The following is a 20,618-nucleotide window of genomic DNA, read 5'->3' as shown; positions in this document are numbered from 1 at the left end:
TCCTTCTCTACTCCACACCCTCCCTCCCTCCCTCTATTCCAACCCCTCACTCCACTCCCTCCATCTCTACTCCACCCTCCCTCCCCCTCCCTCCCTCTCCACTCCCTCCCCTCCTCCTTCTCTACACCCTCCCTCCTCCACCCCCTCCCCACTCCCCCTCTCCACTCCAACCCCTCCCTCCACATCTATTCCACCCCCCCTCCCTCCATCTCTACTCCACCCCTCCCTCCCTCTCCAACCCCTCACTCCACCCCTCCATCTCTGCTCCAACCCCTCCACATCCACCCCCTCCCTCCATCCTCTCCACCCCTCCCTCTAACCCCTCCACCATCTCTACTCCACCCCTCGCTCCATCTCTACTCCACCCCCTCACTCCCTCCCTCTCTACTCCACCCACTCCCACCATCTCTACTCCACCCCTCCCTCCCTCTCTACTCCACCCACTCCCACCATCTCTACTCCACCCCTCCCTCCCTCCATCTCTACTCCACCCCATCCATCTCTACTCCATCCCCTCCCTCCCTCTACTCCAACCCCTCCATATCTACACCACCCCCTCCCTCCATCTCTACTCCACCTCCATCTTTACTCCACCCCCTCCCAACCTTCATCTTGGTCCTTCTGTAGCTCAGTTGGTAGAGCATGGCGCTTGTAACGCCAGGGTAGTGGGTTCGATCCCCGGGACCACCCATACGTAGAATGTATGCACACATGACTGTAAGTCGCTTTGGATAAAAGCGTCTGCTAAATGGCATATATTATTATATTATTATATTATCTTTACTTCACCCCTCCCTCCCTCCATCTCTACTCCAACCCCCCTCCCGCCATCTCGACTCCACCCCTCGCTCCTTCTCTACTCCTCCCCTCGCTCCTTCTCTACTCCTCCCCTCGCTCCTTCTCTACTCCACCCCCTCCCTCTCTACTCCACCCCTCGCTCCCTCCCTCCTTTCCTCCATCTCTACTCCAACTCCTCCCTCCACCCACTCCATCTCTATTCCACCTACTCCCACCATCTCTACTCCACCCCTCCCTCCCCCATCTCAACTCCACCCCCTCACTCCACCCCTCCCTCCATCTCTACTCCACCCGTCCCTCCATCTCTACCCCACCTCTCCCTCCATCTCTACCCCACCTCTCCCTCCATCTCTACTCCATCCCCTCCATCCATCCCTCTCTACTCCACCCCCTCCCTCCCTCCCTCCATCTCTACTCCACCCCCTCGCTTCCCCATCTCTACTCCACCCCCTCGCTCCCCCATCTCTATTCCACCCCTCCCTCAATCTCTACCACACCCCCTCCCTCAATCTCTACCCCACCCCCTCCCTCCATCTCTACTCCACCCCCTCCATCCATCCCTCTCTACTCCCTCCATCCATCCCTCTCCTCCACCCCCTCCCTCCCTCCCTCAATCTCTACTCCACCCCCCATCTCTACCCCCCCTCCCCCATCTCTACTCCACCCCCTCCCCCCATCTCTACTCCACCCCTCGCTCCCCCATCTCTATTCTCCCCCATCTCTACTCCCACCCCTCCCCCATCTCTACTCCACCCCCTCGCTCCCCATCTCTATTCCACCCCCCTCCCTCCATCTCTACCCCACCCCCTCCCTCCATCTCTACTCCATCCCCTCCATCCAACCCTCTCTACTCCCTCCATCCATCCATCCCTCTCCTCCACCCCCTCCCTCCCTCAATCTCTACCCCACCCCTCCATCTCGACTCCTCCCCTCCCTCCATCTCTACCACCCCCTCCCCCTCCATCTCTGCTCCCCCTCCATCCAACCCTCTCTACTCCCTCCATCCATCCCTCCCTCCACCCCCTCCCTCCCTCCATCTCTACCCCCTCCATCCCCCCTCCCTCCCTCTCCCCATCCCTCTCTACTCCACCCCTCCCTCCCTCCCCTCCCTCCATCTCTATCCACCCCCTCCAACCCCTCCCTCCATCATCCATCCTCTCCCCACCCCCTCCCTCCATCTCTACCCCACCCCCTCCATCTAGACTCCCTCCCTCCCTCCATCTCTACTCCCTCCATCCATCCCTCTCTATTCCCCTCCTCCCCCTCCCTCCCTCCATCTCTACTCCACCCCTCCTCCCCATCTCTACCCCCCTCCCCCATCTCTATTCCCACCCCTCCCTCCATCTCTACCCACCCCCTCCCTCCATCTCTACCCCACCCCCTCCATCTCGACTCCTCCCCTCCATCTCTCCCTCCATCCATCCCTCCTATTCCACCCCCTCCCTCCTCCATCTCTACTCCACCATCCCTCCCTCCATCTCTACTCCACCCCTCCCTCCCTCCATCTCTACTCCTCCTCCCCTCCATCTCCTCCTCCCCTCCCTCCATCTCTCCCTCCCCTCCCTCCATCCCTCTACTCCACCCCTCCCTCCTCCACCCCCTCTCTCCACCCCCTCCATCTCTACTCCAACCCCTCCCTCCCTCCATCCATCTCTACTCCACCCTCCATCTCTACTCTATCCCCCTCCCTCCATCTCCAACCCCCCCTCCCTCCATCTCTACTCCATCACTACCTTCTCTACATCATACCCATTCCTCTTTAGTCCCCCTCACCTCTCCACACACTCAGGGTACATATGCGTGCTCACTAAGACCAGTCGCACACAACAGAGCAGAACAAAGCTGAGTGAGAAACAGAGAGGAGTAACAGAAAGAGAGACAGGCTATTTGTCTGTTTTAGACAGTGTGTAGTTGTGAGACGGTGTGTGTTTAGCCTCAGTCTCATCAGGAACGAAGATTTGAGAGTAGCAGTGTCTGTACCATGTGTCACATATTACAGAGAGAGACTGAGGGACAAGGGAGACCTCAGAAAGAATACAGGAGTTTGTTTTTTTGTGAATGACTGTGTGGAAGTAGTTAGGTTATATTTACCCTTTCTAACCTAAATAATAGCTCTCCCTCCAACCAGTAACTACAAAGTAGGTGTTTATGTAACAAGAGAGGGGGGGGGGGATTATTGTAGATGGTTTGTGTGTGTGTGAGACTGCAAATTGAACCCAACCCCTCTACTCACCTGACCTAAAGGTAAACATACTGTATTTGTGTTGGCTGCTGTGTGTGTCATTTCAGCACATGACTCAATGACATTGAGAGCCCAGTGTTGATGGTTGACATATTTATTAGTTTGATATCTGACTTTACAGGCTAGGTTTGACAACAGTAACACACACAATTACATATACAGAAAAGGAACCGCCAGCATCAGAACCCTTTATAAAAGGCCTCTGACTACAGAGAGCACACACACATATGGGTCAGATGCAGTGTGTGGTGTGGTATGGGTCAGATGCAGTGTGGTATGGGTCAGGTGCAGTGTGTGGTGTGGGTCAGATGCAGTGTGTGGTATGGGTCAGATGCAGTGTGTGGTGTTGTATGGGTCAGGTGCAGTGTGTGGTGTTGTATGGGTCAGATGCAGTGTGTGGTGTTGTATGGGTCAGATGCAGTGCGTGGTGTTGTATGGGTCAGATGCAGTGCGTGGTGTGGTATGGGCCAGATGCAGTGCGTGGTGTGGTATGGGTCAGATGCAGTGTGTGGTGTTGTATGGGTCAGATGCAGTGCGTGGTGTTGTATGGGTCAGATGCAGTGCGTGGTGTTGTATGGGTCAGATGCAGTGCGTGGTGTGGTATGGGCAGATGCAGTGCGTGGTGTGGTATGGGTCAGATGCAGTGCGTGGTGTGGTATGGGTCAGATGCAGTGCGTGGTGTGGTATGGGTCAGATGCAGTGCGTGGTGTGGTATGGGTCAGATGCAGTGCGTGTGGTGGTATGGGCCAGATGCAGTGCGTGGTGTGGTATGGGTCAGATGCAGTGCGTGGGGTGGTATGGGTCAGATGCAGTGTGTGGCGTGGGTCAGATGCAGTGCGTGGCGTGGTATGGGTCAGATGCAGTGCGTGGTGTGGTATGGGTCAGATGCAGTGCGTGGTGTGGGTCAGATGCAGTGCGTGGCGTGGTATGGGTCAGATGCAGTGCGTGGTGTGGTATGGGTCAGATGCAGTGCGTGGTGTGGTATGGGTCAGATGCAGTGTGTGGTGTGGGTCAGATGCAGTGTGTGGTGTGGTATGGGTCAGATGCAGTGCGTGGTGTGGTATGGGTCAGATGCAGTGCGTGGTGTGGTATGGGTCAGATGCAGTGTGTGGTGTGGGTCAGATGCAGTGCGTGTGGTGGTATGGGTCAGATGCAGATGGGTCAGATGCAGTGCGTGGCGTGGTATGGGTCAGATGCAGTGCGTGGTGTGGTATGGGTCAGATGCAGTGTGTGGCGTGGGTCAGATGCAGTGCGTGGTGTGGTATGGGTCAGATGCAGTGTGTGGCGTGGGTCAGATGCAGTGTGTGGTGTGGTATGGGTCAGATGCAGTGTGTAGTGTTGGGGTGAAGGTATGACGTAACTCTGCACACAACTCTGGTTAGCTTTATCAGGGTGGTTCCCTCTCCCTGTCCCAAATCTAGCCAATTTCATTAGTCTCTAGCCCACTTTGGCATCACAATAGGTGGATCAAATCGTCATATCACATACAAATATTATTAAGATTTTGTAATAACTCACTGATTCCTTTAAGTCAAACCTCTTCCTCAGCTGTGAGTAAAATACCTTGATGGTTCTGACCACCATCACAAAGTGCTTTAAACATAAAACCACACAACAACAGAAACTAACTTCACTAAGTCATACCTGAATGACATGCTCTAAATGAGAGAAGGGAGAGAGACCGCTTTAGATACTGATAAGATGATATACCATGAGGAATTGGATATGGAAGACATTTCCAATACATTAAACATATACATACATACATGTACCCACACACACACCCAGGAGGAAGCATGTAGCAGGGTATCAGGGTCTGATGCTGGGGTAAAAACCATAACAACACAGATGTCATTATTGCCTCATTTCACCATTATAAACACACACACACACACACACACACACACAGCAACCTGCTAAACATCCGCTTTCCGATACATCTGAATTGATACCAAAAATAGATACGTGTTTATATATATATATACTGTTTACATTATAATACGTTTACATTTTACCACAACCTAATAAAAGGTTCAAAGGTCACAATATTACATTTACACAGCTCTGTGGAGGGGTGATATGGAAGGGTGTGAGTGTTTGTCTGCGCAAACGCTGTGTTTGTGTGTATACACTCATACAGTGGAGTGTGTATGCCTCAAGCTTTGTGTGTGTGTGTGTGAATAATCACACTGTATGTGTGTGTACTCATGCTGTGTGTGACATCACACAGGTGTGCTTTCATCACATCCACAGAACTGCTCTTTTAACCTGAGAATATATATTCCAAATCTCCCACACAAAGAGAAAGAACAGACAGAATCAATATTTTCACTACCTGTAATAGTCCACACAGAGAGGGAGAACAGACGGAATAGTCCACACAGAGAGGGAGAACAGATGGAATAGTCCACACAGAGAGGGAGAACAGACGGAATAGTCCACACAGAGAGGGAGAAAGAGTGGAGAATTTTCATAATCAGGCTGGATTTTCTATGCTGAAATGATTGAGTAAAAAAAAAAAAAATAGGAACACACTTTGTCTTTGAAGATCTTACAGTCAGTACTGACTACTCATTCCCCTCCTCAGACTACTCTGCGCTGATGATGTGACTACAGCGGGAATGGAGCGTCTTCTCTACTGGCTGAGCCAAGAACTAACAACAAGACTACATAAAGCTGGATCTCACACACACACACACACACACACACACACACACACACACACACACACACACACACACACACACACACACACACACACACACACACACACACACACAGGTGTCTAGGAGAGACTACAGCAGTAGGCCAGGGACAAACATCACATGAATCTGTTTATAAACTGTTGTGTTTAGGAGCTGTTGTTTGGCTTCCGGAATGGCTTTTCTCTTCTGCTTTTTGACTCTCAGCCACCGCAGATGACCTAGACACAGACCTATGACAGGGCAGCACTGCTCACGATACATGACGTTGCATGGCATGGAGTGTTGTTGGAAAGTGGAGTGTGTGTGTGTGTGTCGTGGTACCGTAGTACTAGGCCGGTCCGTTTGCCAAGGATGGTGTGTCTCTGTGGGGAGAGTGGAGGGGGTGGTGTCAGCGAAGAAGCAGGTACACAAGACAGACACACAGATACACACTTACTTTGTGACGGTGGCAGGCCGAATTTTGAGGGGAGCAGCGGTGGCATTGAGAGGGTCTCCTCCACCCATCACCCTCTCTTTCTCCTTCATCTTCTCTTTCTCTCTCATCTTCTCTTTCTCTCTCATGTCAGCCTCACTGTAAGAGTAGAAAGACATAGGTAAGAACATATTGGCAGTGTCTCAAATCACACCCTCTTCCCTGTATAGGGCACTATTATTGGCCAGAACTCTACAGTGCATTCTGAAAGTATTGTTACGATACAGCCTTGTTCTAAAATTGTTTCAATTGTTTTATCCCCTCAATGTACACACAATATCCTATTATGACAGAGGAAAAACATATTAGAACAAAAAAAACAACATTTTTGCAAATTTATAAAAATATTGGGTATAACGCTACAAGCTTGGCACACCTGTATTTGGGGAGTTTCTCCCATTCTCTGCAGATCCTCTCAAGCTCTGTCAGGTTGGAAGGGGAGCGTCGCTGCACAGCTATTTTCAGGTCTCTCCAGAGATGTTCGATCGGGTTCAAGTCCGGACTCTGGCTGGGCCACTCAAGGACATTCAGAGACTTGTCCCGAAGCCCCTACTGCATTGTCTTTGCTGTGTGCTTAGTGTCGTTGTCCTGTTGGAAGGCGAACCGTCGCCCCAGTCTGAGTTGCTGAAAGCTCTGGAGCAGGTTTTCATCAAGGATCTCTCTGTACTTTGCTCCGTTCATCTTTGCCTCCCATCTTTGTCTCCCAGTCTTTGCAGCTGAAAAAATAATCTTGTTTCTCATGGTCTGAGAGTCTATAGGTGCCTTTTAGCAAACACAAGCAGGTTGTCATGTGCCTTTTACTGAGGTGTGGCTTCCGTCTGGCCACTCTACCATAAAGGCCTGAATGGTGGAGTGCTGCAGAGATGGTTGTCCTTCTGGAAGGTTCTCCCATCTCCACAGAGGAACTCCGGAGCTCTGTCAGAGTGACCATCGGGTTCTTGGTCACCTCCCTGACCAAGGCCCTTCTCCCCCGATTGCTCAGTTTGGCCAGGCACCCAGCTCTAGGAAGAGTCTTGTTGGTTCCAATCTTCTTCCATTTAGGAATGATGGAGGCCACTGTGTACTTGAGGACCTTCAATGCTGCAGAAATATTTTGGTACACTTTCCCAGATCTGTGCCTCAACACAATCCTGTATCTGAGCTCTACGGACAATTCCTTCGACTTCATGGCTTGGTTTTTGCTGTGACATGCACTGTCAACTGTGGGACCGTATATAGACAGATGTGTGCCTTTCCAAAATCATGTCCAATGAATTGAATTTACCATAGTTGGATTCCAATCAAGTTGTAGAAACATCAAGGATGATCAAAGGAAACAGGATGCACCGGAGCCCAATTTCGAGTCTCATAGCAAAGGGTCTGAATATTAATGTAAATAAGGTATTTCTAAAAACCTGTATTCGTCTTGTCATTACGGGGTATTGTGTGTAGATGTATTAAATAAACAATTTCATCCATTTTAGAATAAGGCTGTAATGTAACAAAATGTGGAATGTGAAGGGGTCTGAATACTTTCCGAATGCACTGTATGTTGCAGCCCTATGTGGTTCTGACCAAAAGTAGTGCACTCCAGGATTTTCGAGCGCTTTTGGATTTGTCTCTAGTAGACCCATTAGAACTCAGCATAGACCGAGAGTAGAGAGGCATAGTCATAGGATCAAAGAGGACTATAGGGATGCCCAGCCAAAGGTTAGAGGTAAAAACATAGTTAGTTTTCATGCAGCTGAACACAAAGCTCAATGCCTTGGTTTGACGTTATCAACAGCAGAACTGCAGTCCATTCACTGCTAATAGGGTGGCAGGTAAACAACACTGCTAGCTAGCCAGCTAGCCCCCGAATAGTAGCACTGTAGAAACTATTACACTCAACGGAACGACTTGATTAGTGTAGTGTCAACAACGCAGCTACTGCCAGCTAGCCTACTTCAGCAGTACTGTATCATTTTAAAAAATCCAACCAGGAAGTGGGAAATCTGACATTTGTAGTGTTTCAACTCTTTGCCTATCCAAGATACAGTGGAAATGGGGTCACTTCCTATGGCTTCCAATAGATGTTAACAGTCTATAGAACCTTGTTTGATGCTTCTATGATAAAGGGGGGAGAGGGGATTGAGTCAGAGGTCACGAGCTGGTCACGCGCATTTACATGGGAGGTAGCTTACTGAAGGCAAAGGAATTTCTCCAGTTGGAATATTATTGAAGGTTTATGATAAAAACATCTTAAAGATTGATTCTATACTTAGTTTAACATGTTTCTACTGACTGTAATATGACTTTTCGTCTGAACTTTCGCATGGACCTGCCAGCACGTCGTCAGTTTGGATTGTGTACTAAACGAGCGAACAAAAGGAGGTGTTTGGACATAAATTATGGACTTTATGGAACAAATAAAAAATGTTTTGTGAAACTGGGATTCCTGGGAGTGCATTCTGATGAAGATCATCAAAGGTAAGTGAATATTTATAATGCTATTTCTGATTTCTGTTGACTCCACAGCATGACGGATATCTCTTTGGGTTGATTGTGCTCTGAGCGCTGTACTCAGATTATTGTATGGTGTGCTTTTTCGGTAAAGCTTATCTAAATTTCCATGCATAATACATGTATTTTCATCAACATTTATAATGAGTATTTCTGTAAATTGAAGTGTCTCTCTGCAAAATCACCGGATGTTTAGGAAGCAAAACATTACTGAACGTAACACGCCAATGTAAACTGAGATTTTTGGATACAAATATGAACTTTATTGAACAAAACATACATGTATTGTGTAACATGAAGTCCTATGAGTGTCATCTGATGAAGATCATCAAAGGTTAGTGATTCATTTTTATCTCTATTTATGCTTTTTGTGACTCCTCTCTTTGGCTGGTGTTATTCCGTGGCTATGTACTGACCTAACATAATCGTTTGGTGTGCTTTCTTAAATCCTTTTTGAAATCTGACACGTTGGCTGGATTCACAACAAGTGTAGCGTTAATTTGGTGTATTGCATGTGTGATTTCATGAAAGTTTAATTTTTAATCAGAATTTATTTGAATTTGGCGCTCAGCATTTTCACTGGATGTTGGACGCTAGCGTCCCTCATATCCCAGAGAGGTTAAGCAAGGCATTTGCTCCAGGGGCGCGGTACTACTATGCCTGACACTTTAAAACAATACATTTCACTGCACCTATCTGGTATATATAAAACTAAAATAAAGTATTTTTTTGTTAGCAGATGTCATCTGTGGCTATGTTTCCATTGGGTTTTGCTCTGCAAAGTGTTATACACTAACACTCCCATGGCAATACAACTCCACAGGCAACACACTCAATGGCTAGAGACCTCATACACTACATACCCTCTGACTGCAGGATGAAACACTAAGGAGGAGAGGAAATTCAGAAGTGGAGGAGAGAAGATGGAAGGGAATGTGGAGGGAAGAGAAGAGGAGTGGAAGAGGGCAAGATGAGTAAGAGGAGGAGGAAGGACAGATTTGGAAAGTGAGAGGGAGGGAAGGAGAGAAGGTAAGATGAGAGGAGTGGTGTGGACACTGGACAGTAAGGCAGGGAGAGGAATATACTGCACGACTGAGAAGAGAATGTGTATGTACCTGGTGAAGACAGCTCTCTCGTTGTTGGCGTCCATCCTAAGTCTGATGGTCTCCCGTCCGGCGGTTGTAACAGCGGTCTCTGTAGTGACCATTTCCTTGGATACCGTCTCCATAGTAACAGATTCAGTCTTGTCCTCTTCATCACTTTCTGAGCCTCCTGATGAAGAGCTGTCTGATGCTACCAGGGGAGCCTTCCTCGCCACACACACACTCCACACACAAGCTGCAGAGAAAACACACGCACTTTGCAAATTTAACACACACGGTTACACACGCCATGCAGGGAGAACACACAAAGACTTACAGTTCTTGTCTTGGCTGGGTTTTGTTTTGTCTGACCCACAGATCTCGGAGTCTACTGGAGAAGTGCACCTCGGACCTGTCTCTGAACTGAATACACACACACACACACACACACACACAAATATAAACCTATACATGAGCAGCAGAATGTTCATAAAGACAGACTGAAATGTGGCTACACTCACCAGCAGAAGGGCTGAAAGTCAGTGAACTTGGCCCAGCCCTTCTCTGCAGTTATGGGTTGGGGGGCGGGGCTGCCCCATGCATCCACGCCCACTTCTGACTTGGGGGCAGGGCTGTCCCATGAGTCGACGCCCACTTCGGACTTGGGGGTGGGGCTACCCCATGGGTCTACGCCCACTCCTGATTTAGAGGAGGGGCTACCCCACGGGTCTAAGCCCACTCCAGGTGTGGGGGCAGGGCTACCCCATAGGTCTACGCCCACTCCAGACTTGGGGGTGGGGTTAGCCCATGGATCCATGCCCACTCCAGGAGAGGGGGCTTTAGAGTTCACCTCCCCGAAACTAGCCGCCCAGCCAGGGCCTGAGGAATAAATACAACTCAGAGCTGAGGACCAGACACACAAACAAAACAAGAAGAACCAGAAATATACGCATCGACTACCACAGCAACACACAACCAAAGAAAATGATAAACACATACAACCACAAAAACACCCAATGAACAAAAACACATTATATACCCACACACAAGCAGACCTGTGTTCAAATAGTCATCCTTACTCTGTGCAGTCTCAGTCTGGCTGATGTTCTCAGTCTGGCTGATGTTCTTGCTGTGTTCTGCCTGACCTGTGACCTCAAAAGGCACCTCCCACTCCTCCGTTTCAGAACCTGTTGAGCTACCAGCAGTATCGCTCACCCCATCACTCTGAGCCGCTCCAACAGACGTCCGTGACCCCCCAAACCTGAGAGAGCAAGACAGAGAGCATTGTATGTGTACCTAGTCCTGGTGTGTCGTATTCTGGTCCAGGACCTGGTGTGTCGTATTCTGGTCCTGGACCAGGTGTGTCGTATTCTGGTCCTGGACCAGGTGTGTCGTATTCTGGTCCTGGACCAGGTGTGTCGTATTCTGGTCCTGGACCAGGTGTGTCGTATTCTGGTCCTGGACCAGGTGTGTCGTATTCTGGTCCTGGACCAGGTGTGTCGTATTCTGGTCCTGGACCAGGTGTGTCGTATTATGATCCTGGACCTGGTGTGTCGTATTCTGATCCTGGACCAGGTGTGTCGTATTCTGATCCTGGACCAGGTGTGTCGTATTCTGATCCTGGACCTGGTGTGTCGTATTCTGGTCCTGGACCTGGTGTGTCGTATTCTGGTCCTGGACCTGGTGTGTCGTATTCTGATCCTGGACCTGGTGTGTCGTATTCTGATCCTGGACCAGGTGTGTCGTATTCTGATCCTGGACCAGGTGTGTCGTATTCTGGTCCTGGACCAGGTGTGTCGTATTCTGGTCCTGGACCAGGTGTGTCGTATTCTGATCCTGGACCAGGTGTGTCGTATTCTGGTCCTGGACCAGGTGTGTCGTATTCTGATCCTGGACCTGGTGTGTCGTATTCTGGTCCTGGACCAGGTGTGTCGTATTCTAGTCCTGGTGTGTCGTATTCTAGTCCTGGTCCTGGTGTGTCGTATTCTGGTCCTGGTGTGTCGTATTCTGGTCCTGGTGTGTCATATTGTTAATCTAAGTGTGTGAATGTGTGTGTGTTTGTATACCTGGTCCTAGACTTAGTGTGTGTAGTATAGTTGATCTCTCTCTCCTCCCAGATATCTTCCTCTTCGTTGTCATCAAACGACTGGATCTTCTCCTTGGTGCAGGCCTCAAATGCTGCAGTCTTAGCCTGCACATGCATGCACACACACCACAACGTATGCGTATAGATACCTGCATAACTGTACCTGTTGACCAGTCTAGTAATGACTCAGACAGTGGATTTCAAATGGATGCTCTTAGGAGAGAGGCTATGGACTCTGTCACTCACAGTGTCCTCTGTGTCCACGTTGAAGTTAATCTCTGCAATCCGGTCAAAGGTGGCACTGCCGCACACAACATACGCACAATCACAATCAAGTCAGAACCACTTAGAGGACTTACTTGATGCTGTGTGTGTGTGTGTGTCTTACTTGATGTTGTCGCCGTGTTCTGAGAACTCGTCGTCATTGAAGCCAAACTGATCCACAAAGTTAGCAGTGATCTGCTGGATCTGGTAGTCTGAGAATGTCTGAAAGACAGCACACATAGAAAACAGAACTGGATTATGGTAACTACCATGACAGAGTAGGAGCAGTAGATGACTATCTGGAAATACATGTAAATGCATGTGTGTGTGTGTACTTGTTGCAGTGACAGCTCTTTGGGGAAGGGACTCTGTCGATCATCGTCTTCACTGGAGGAGCGCAGGTTGTGAGACACCTGGAACACACAAGGCCAGGGGTTTTACATGTATTAATGTGTGTGTGTGTGTGTGTGTGTGTGTGTGTGTGTGTGTGTGTATGAATACCAGGTCTACAGTGTTCTTCCTGTTGATCTCTGTCAGGGCCTGGTCTACAAAGGTCTCCCAGCGCCCCTTGCAATCCACAAGCAGCTCTGCAACACACAGTCACAGTAGAGACAGCTTCACACACAGACAGTTATTCTACAATTGGTTTGTTATGTCCGTAACCCTAAGTAACCCACACAGCCCTACCTGTAATAAGGCTGCTGATCTGGCTGTGTACTGGTCCTTTCTCCATGCTACAGACTACAGTGTTGGCAATCCTAGTCAGGTGACCCATGTAGCCTCTCCTCATGCCCCCCTCCGCCCTGAGAACACACACGTTCGTGCCAATATGTAACATACACAATTATATTTATGAACGTTAACACACTATACTAGTGATACACCAATCACAGATGACAAAACAGGTTCAAAAACAGCTGATTTGCTATCTGTTTAACAGTTTAAAATATCTTACTGCATCTTATCATTCTCCTCCCAGGCCTCCAATATCCTCAGAACCAGACGACAGTCCTGAAACAACTGCAGATGGGGGGGAGAGAGAGTTACTGAGACACACGGGCATGCAGAGACAGAGAGAGAGAGAGAGACAGACAGACAGACACGTACATGGGTCACCAGTGGGTTGTGTGTGGAGATGTCGGGAGGAACAGAGGGCAGTGGGAGTGTAGGGCCAGGCGAGGCCTGCTTCTCCTGGGGCTCCTGCTGAAGCCTGGGATTTTCCTGGGTAACCAGGGGTCTCTGCTCCTGGGCAGAGTGGCTGAGGATGGCTGCCACACACAGCTCCACTTGGAAGTGCAGGAAGTTGTTCCAGGTGTACTTAAAGAACAGGTCCTGCAACACACAACAAAAACAGCTTAACGGATAAAAGAGGTAAAGGTGTATACAAACCAGGACATGGTGTGTGTGTGTACTGACCAGTAGAATGTTTATGGTGTTGAGTCTGCAGAGTTCCAGTGTGACAGTGTTGTTATAAATGGTGTTGTTACAACAAATGTAATAACTGGTGTTAGTGGTCTGTAGCAGAGAGGCCATCAGTCTGGCCACATGGAGACGACAGTTACCCAGTGGCACCTCCAACACACCTAGACTGGTAAGCATGGGGGTCACCTACAAACACACACACACACGTCAATGAGTTTTATGATGTGTTGAATAGTTGACATTACAACTCTGAAACTATACATGGCATAACAGTGCAAGACTGTATGGGGTGACTAAGTCAGAGAATACAGGATGTGTGTCTGTTGAAGGTGTGTGTTTGCGTGTGCAAGTTTACCCTGGGCGGATCCAGCAGTAGTTGGTGGTAGTGTGTGAGGTGGGGTTGGATGGCCTGCAGGATGCTACTGTTGACACACCTCTCATGTCCCTGAACACACACATCCAACATACCCTCCACCCTGGAACACACACACAGGTAAGGTAGGTATCTTTAGATAAGCATCTAGATCAGTCACAACTTTTCCATTTACACCCCCTACCCATGGGCAGTAGCTACTGAGAAATGTCTTCCTGTCATAAGAGGAAATGTGTGCGTGCAGTGAAACCAAAAAGAGGCTGTGACCTCATTCCTATACATCCCAACTAATAGAGAGCAATATTAATTTACGATTTTTGAAGGCAATAACGGAGGCTAACTCCGCCATGGCTCGTTGGCCAAAGCCTATTGGGAAATGAATGGGGTAGGAAAGGTTTAAAAGGGTAGGAAGCATGAGTTTTTGCTCACAAATGTAACAACACGGTGTGGTCAAAGACTTAGTAACTTAGTTATAGGTAACCAGATCGTGACTACAAGTACAAACATGTTTTTGTTTTTGGGTCATTACATATTTAATACATTATTTCTGGATATCTTCTAAACAACCCACAATTTCTCAATATCACATGGAACATCTACTCTGTGCTGCCTAGTTCGTATGCTAGCTCGGCAGCTTGCTCAAGCTGGCTAACGTTAGCCACTAGCTATGCTAGCATGTAATTACATTCCAGACCAAGTGTTGGCGGGGGTGAGCTACAATCCACTGATCAAGAGGAGGTGTGATGTACAAATGGGGCACCTGCGGCATCTCCGTGTTCTTTACGAACTTTGTGGCCGTTATCTAGTGGGAACCCATTAGCATGGCAGGCTCTGGTGCCTTCTTGCCGTAGGCTCAAAACAAAATAGAAAAATCATACCTGCTTGCTCTAATTGTGTAGTACCCGTTCTTTAATCTGTTCTCCTGTTTGTTTTGTCAACTTTTCAGCATGTTCTCTGTGAAGTAGGGTTCGAGAGTTTTGTAACTTTTCCCACCTTGGCTTCGTGCTATCACGCTAGTTAACGGACTCCTAGAATCTATCTATTTTATATTTTTCTCACTATATATCTATTGGATTTCCCTGACTCTCCTTCGGCCCAGCGAAACGCCCGCCTACCACTCGCTTTGGTAGCCAACTCAGCTTGCACTCTTAAGTTTTACCATCGGATGGGCCCAACACTTCAATCTGAAGGTCTCTGCTCGCTCTTTGCTTTTAATCTGCGGTTATGTTTAAGTTGTGTTAGTTGTGGTTGGCTATGCTAGTTGGCTAAATAGCTAACATTAGCTGGCTGGCTAGCTTGCTCGCTAAGATAACTGCATATAGCTAACATTCTTTGAAAACTGGTTAGATGGCTTTATTCATTTCCAAAACTTAAATTTACTTTAATGTAGCTGTACGCTAGGTATTGATAACAACAGGCTGACTATTGCAGTGCTAATGTAACGATAGCAGGCTGGTAGGGCTAAAGTTAGCAGGCTAGTTGGCTAGCAAGTTGATTGGTAACAATTAATTATTTAAGTATTTGCTTGTAAATTGGCAGAAAATTACATTCAATCCAGTAGTCATGAGTGCAAATTCTTTGGTTTAATTTGAAGTTATACATTTGAAGTTATTTCTGTTGGAGTTTACATTATAGGGAATAGGCTGGCTTGCCGGGTCCTCCATAACAGGCTGACTACACCACTCACGTTGCGTGCGCGAGCGGTGCAAAAATACATTTAGAAATCTATATTATTCAATTACTGCACCCACACTGCTTGCGCTCGCCAACGAGCGTCTGCGTTACCAAGGGCTAAAATAGAAGTCAGTTCTATTTGTGACACAGATTGCACTGCTAGTCCTGCCTCTCCCATTGGTTTATAGAAGCAGGTACCCACGTGTCATCTCCTCATTGGTTATACCCACGTGGGTGACTGAAAGACGAACGAGGTCAGTGGCGGTAATGTACCTAATTTATGAAAGTTATCAATCGCAATATAAAGTCAAGAGAAGAAAAAGCATGGAAGGAAGAGCGATGACTAGAAAAGAGTCGGTTGACCGTTTTATGTCACAGTAGAAGACCTTCAGGTAAAATAACAACTCAATGTTTATATCCCAGGACATATTAGCTAGCAACAGCAAGCCAGCTAAAATTGACAAATTAGCTAGCAAGTGCAAGCTAACTAGCCATAAATGTTTAATGCTTTTCGACCTGTCCCCAAATTAATGTAATTGGTTCAGTTTGTTTTGATATTTTAACCTGCGTGTCGTGATCACGTTTGGTGTGGGGGGACAAAATACATTTATGCACGATGGCGTACGCGCGCAGCCGATTTGGGTTCCATGTAATACATCACATCCCCAGAAAACATTTTCCGTCATGACTTCGGCAATCTTCGAAATTATGATAGTTTTTTTGTGAATTTTGAAGCATTTATGTAATCAAAACAAGTACGTAAAGGCTTCATAATTCATTAACTGACTGATATTATCTCATAGAACAAAACGTATAAGATTTCCTAAGCCTGGATTAACTCAGACCTTACTTTCTGCATATATCCCAAAACCCCATTAATTTCCCCCATAGGAATGAACCAGAAACAGAAGATGCTAACTCATTTCCCTTTTTTAGTACTGCAAGCTGGCAAGCACTAGGCTTTTTAAGTATGCAAGAATAGAACACCCACCCTGGCCTCCTGATTTCCAGTAAGGTTAGAAGGATTTGAGTTCCACAGATGATACAGCTCTCTGTCCTCTCTCCCACAAACATGTTGTCCAGCAGCTGACCCACACACTCCTGCCTGGAGCACACAGGGCATAGGATATTACAGGTGTGTGTGTGTGTGTGTGTGTGTGTGTGTGTGTGTGTGTGTGTGTGTGTGTGTGTGTGTGTGTGTGTGTGTGTGTGTCTTACGACTCCAGCACGGCAAGCAGAGGGTCAGCCTCAGAGTTCTCTTGGAGCTGATTGGCCTGGTCTCTGCTGAGACGGATGATGTCACACACAGTCTGGGATGCATTTGACTGTTTCTGAAACACACACACACGGCTGTCGTTACCCCTCTGACAGCACTTTCTAGTCATCAGTAGAGTGGGTGTGTGTGTGTGTCGACCTTACCTCCTCATCTTTCCCAGGGTGGATGAGCTCTATAAGCCTCTGGGCCAGCTGCTCTTCATTTAACCACTGCAGAGGGAACACAAACGCACACTCTTACATACTTTACCACACACTGAGGGTGTGTGTGTGTGTGTGTGTGTGTGTCGTACGTTGAGTGTGTCCTGTCTGAGAGGAGCAGGCTCTACACAGCTGATGAGGCGTAGCAGGAGGTCCATCATGGCTGATGTGTTGATGTGATTCAGGACCAGACCCAGGAAACCCTCCTTTCCCCGCAGAAAGGAGATCACCTACAGAGACCGCAACACAACCACCTGTCAACCAGATCATCTAAAGACCTAAATAAATAACCATACAACAATGTAGGCTACAACAACATCATACAACAAAATTATTACAACCAATATTATCTACCCAAGTAGGGCCCTATAAAAATCATTCAGTTGAGTTTTTCCCAGGTTTCCATTTTTCACTCTAAAAATAAACCTTTTTATAGAAAATCAAGAAAATTTGATGTTCTAAGTCCATAACAATGCTTAAAACACATTGTAGGACAATAGTTCCCAAAATCATATAACCTGTAGGACTAGGCTACATATACAGTACCAGTCAAAAGTTTGGACATGATTACTCATTCAAGGGTTTTTCTTTATTTTTACATTGTAGAATAATAGTGAAGACAAAACTATGAAATAACACAAATGGAATCATGTAGTAACCAGAAAAGTATTAAACAAATCAAAATACATTTTCAGATAGCCACCCTTGCTTTGATGACAACTTTGCCAAGAGTGTGCAAAGCTGTCATCTAGGCAAAGGGTGGCTACTTTGAAGAATCTGAAATATAAAATATAATTTGATTTGTTTAACACTTTTTTGGTTACTACATGATTCCATTTGTGTTTTTTCATAGTTTTGATGTCTTCACTACTATTCTACAATGTAGAAAATAATACAAATGAAGAAAAACCCTGGAATGAGTCGGTGTGTCCAAACTTTTGACTGGTCCTATATAGATATAAAAAATCTTAAGCAATGATGAATAAGCATTATTTCGCAATATGATTTTTTCTTCTCCCAGGCAATTGGACGGTACCAATTCTATTTATCGGCTTATCAAATACATTTAAAAAAAACATTTTTATGGCCAGCGGTAGTCCTGGTGCGTGCACACACACACGCCGTTTCAGAAAGTTGCAGGAAAATACGAATAACTGATGCATTTTCTAATTAGATCAATACATTTAGTTGATTTCCTACTAAGTGCAATACATTTTGAATATTGTTGAATTCTGTTTTAATGTCTGGATTCCATGCGCATTTTCCACAACACAGATTTTTTAGGGCTCTACACTAAAGAGAGGAAACCTTCCTTCTTCTGCAGAAAATGAATCACTGCCACAATGAAACTACAACACAACCAGAATAAAATGATCAACTGTGTGAGAGAGTTGGTGTTACTGTACCTGTTCGGTCTTGCGTGTGATGAGGTTTCCGATGGTCTTGCTGAAGAAGGACGCAAGAAGGGGGTTGAGAGGAGGGGGCTGCTCCAGGAAAGAGTACAGGGTATCCAGCAGGAGTTTCTCTCCACCCAGCTTATCATTTATCACCCCCACATCACTCGTCAGCAGCTCACACGCTATGTTAGGGTGCCTGGAACACACACACACTCAGCAAAGTATCCCACTGACTGACTGACTGATAGACAGTGTGTGTGTCTCTACTCCTCTTGGCCTCAAGTTTTCTGAGCAAAAATTTTAAAAAATTGATAAATAGAATTTTAATTGTTGGACATAAAAGACTAAAAACACCAGGAAATCAGCTCCAAGTGATTTAATTTTGGAAATCAGTTCAAGTATTCCCACGCATAATAGAGAGATGTGATCATTTACAAAAGTAATCAAGGTTTGAAATGATTATGTTTAAGTCAAATATTATCTCTGTTTGGGCTTCTTGCGGGCAATTTGCCATCTATAAATTATTTGTAATTATGTTCCAGCCCCCCCAACCACCCGCTTGAGAAACAATTCGGCCCACGGCTTATTCGGCCCGCGGCTTAATCTAGTTGATGATCCCAAATCCACTCACTTAAAACGTCTCGTTTCTTCCAGGCCAGCAGGGGGCTCTGTGGTGATGAGGTGCAGCAGCTCCTGCATGCAGGTGTCCTGGGACAGGAAGACAAGCAGCCTTGGGCCCAGAGAGGAGTGAAGAGACACTCATTAGCATGACACCATTTCCTATTTGAAATGCTCAAACTAATGCTAATAAACGGTTTCTATGGCAGATGTTAATGCTGAAGGATAACCTGTGGTTCTGGGCCTTGCACTCCTGTAGTAAGTCCTCCTCCTCCATGAGCTCAGTGAGTGTGACATCATCCTTCTCCAGCAGGGCCTCCAGCTGGGACGACATGTGCAGGTCAAACTTCCAGAACATGGCTGCAGCTGCAAGGAGAAAGAGTGAATAGAAAGTCATCCTCACCAACTGTGTATCAAAGGTTTTGCAACTTTACATTTCCTGCTTGGTCTGGAGTGTGATGAGGTTCGTTCCCCACGGTCTTACTCAAGAAGGATGCGTGGAGAGGGCTTGAAATGGGGGGTTTACCAAAGTAAAGTGTGTCCTTGGTCAGACCTCTTCAGTCATTTGTCTCAAAGACCCAGGAAGGAATGGTCATCTGCATGGACGACTACACACAGCCAGATACACCCCCCAGTTTACAGAGGAAGCACATTAAACCTATAGTGAAACAGATATAGGTTAGATTGCACCTTTAAGTGAGAATGTGTGTGAGTGTTTACCTAATTAATGTGTGTCCTTGGTCAGACCTCTTCAGTCATTTGTCTCATAGACCCAGGAAGGAATGGTCATCTGGATGGACGATTACACACTCACACCATTGGCGCACACACACTGATAAACGGTATGCAAACCGAAAAGGTGATAGAAATGGAGAAAGAATCAGTGGGTTCCAGCACATACACACATCTCTGACTCTCCTAATCTTCAAGATTAGGACGCTGTGCTGCGTAGCAAGGTGGCTAGCAAGCTGCCAATGACTGTCAAATATGTCTGACCATATTAGCTAGTAGGATGTTGTTAGCTAGATAGCTAATTAGACTGCGTATATAGCTAGCCAGGCTGATTATTGCAATCTTGCCATGGCACAACTACGACAAGCACCTACCTTGTCATTTAGCTCCAGGGCGTGTGTCAGTCTGCTAAAGTAGCTGGTTGAGCAGTTTGTTTATATTCCAAGCCAGTCAACTGGAGCTGCACGCCCCATCAACCAAATCTGTCAGTAATCTGGCGAGTGTTTCTTTGACAGCTCACCAGAGGCTGCCTGACCCTTCCACCCGTGTATAGTACAATCAATCCCAGCGCCAGTAAATTGATTATCGCTTTTACCCTCAAGATTGCAGCAAGACAGACAAGGATGCTGTCATATTTTTTAATCAAAATGGCGGACACTGTTACGGGAACGCGCAAAATTAAAAGGTAGCTACGGGCACTTGTGGTTTATCGTTGTGGTAAAGAGTAGAGATTGTCCTGAATATTACAATTCCCCAAAATGTGGGTGGCACTATTAAACCATAGCTTTCGCACTGC

General features: G+C 47.0%; 1 protein-coding gene and 1 long non-coding RNA gene across 3 annotated transcripts; both read right to left on the bottom strand.

The window, feature by feature from the left end:
* Window positions 1-4,283: 4,283 nt before the first annotated feature.
* On the bottom strand, window positions 4,284-20,481 carry LOC118401161 (serine/threonine-protein phosphatase 6 regulatory subunit 2-like). 2 transcript variants are annotated; one of them, XM_035798439.2, is made up of 25 exons: window positions 20,197-20,481; window positions 19,811-19,922; window positions 19,321-19,456; window positions 19,104-19,202; window positions 18,482-18,668; window positions 17,168-17,305; window positions 17,019-17,084; window positions 16,818-16,930; window positions 16,591-16,704; window positions 13,908-14,028; window positions 13,547-13,738; window positions 13,238-13,462; window positions 13,086-13,150; window positions 12,818-12,933; window positions 12,632-12,717; window positions 12,466-12,543; window positions 12,255-12,352; window positions 12,113-12,167; window positions 11,847-11,971; window positions 10,860-11,041; window positions 10,302-10,659; window positions 10,118-10,203; window positions 9,814-10,036; window positions 6,182-6,316; window positions 4,335-6,107 (listed from the first exon to the last, which is right to left on the bottom strand). In XM_035798439.2, exons 3-25 carry the CDS (start codon window positions 19,446-19,448, stop codon window positions 6,074-6,076), a joined length of 3,024 nt encoding a protein of 1,007 aa, XP_035654332.1. In that variant the 5' UTR covers window positions 19,449-19,456; window positions 19,811-19,922; window positions 20,197-20,481; the 3' UTR covers window positions 4,335-6,073. The 2 variants fall into 2 exon arrangements, with proteins under 2 accessions (XP_035654334.1, XP_035654332.1); XM_035798441.2 differs by lacking the exons at window positions 19,811-19,922; window positions 20,197-20,481 and adding an exon at window positions 19,617-19,705 and having other exon boundaries at window positions 4,284-6,107.
* Window positions 11,056-11,737, bottom strand: LOC127910600 (uncharacterized). Its single transcript, XR_008075434.1, has 3 exons — window positions 11,596-11,737; window positions 11,542-11,562; window positions 11,056-11,406 (listed from the first exon to the last, which is right to left on the bottom strand). It is a non-coding gene; the product is annotated as an uncharacterized LOC127910600 (long non-coding RNA).
* Window positions 20,482-20,618: the final 137 nt, after the last annotated feature.

Source organism: Oncorhynchus keta, chromosome 22 (genome assembly GCF_023373465.1).
Source record: "Oncorhynchus keta strain PuntledgeMale-10-30-2019 chromosome 22, Oket_V2, whole genome shotgun sequence".
Lineage (NCBI taxonomy): Eukaryota > Metazoa > Chordata > Actinopteri > Salmoniformes > Salmonidae > Oncorhynchus > Oncorhynchus keta.
Note: the sequence above shows the minus strand (reverse complement) of the source record. Positions and strands in the feature narration are given on the sequence as shown.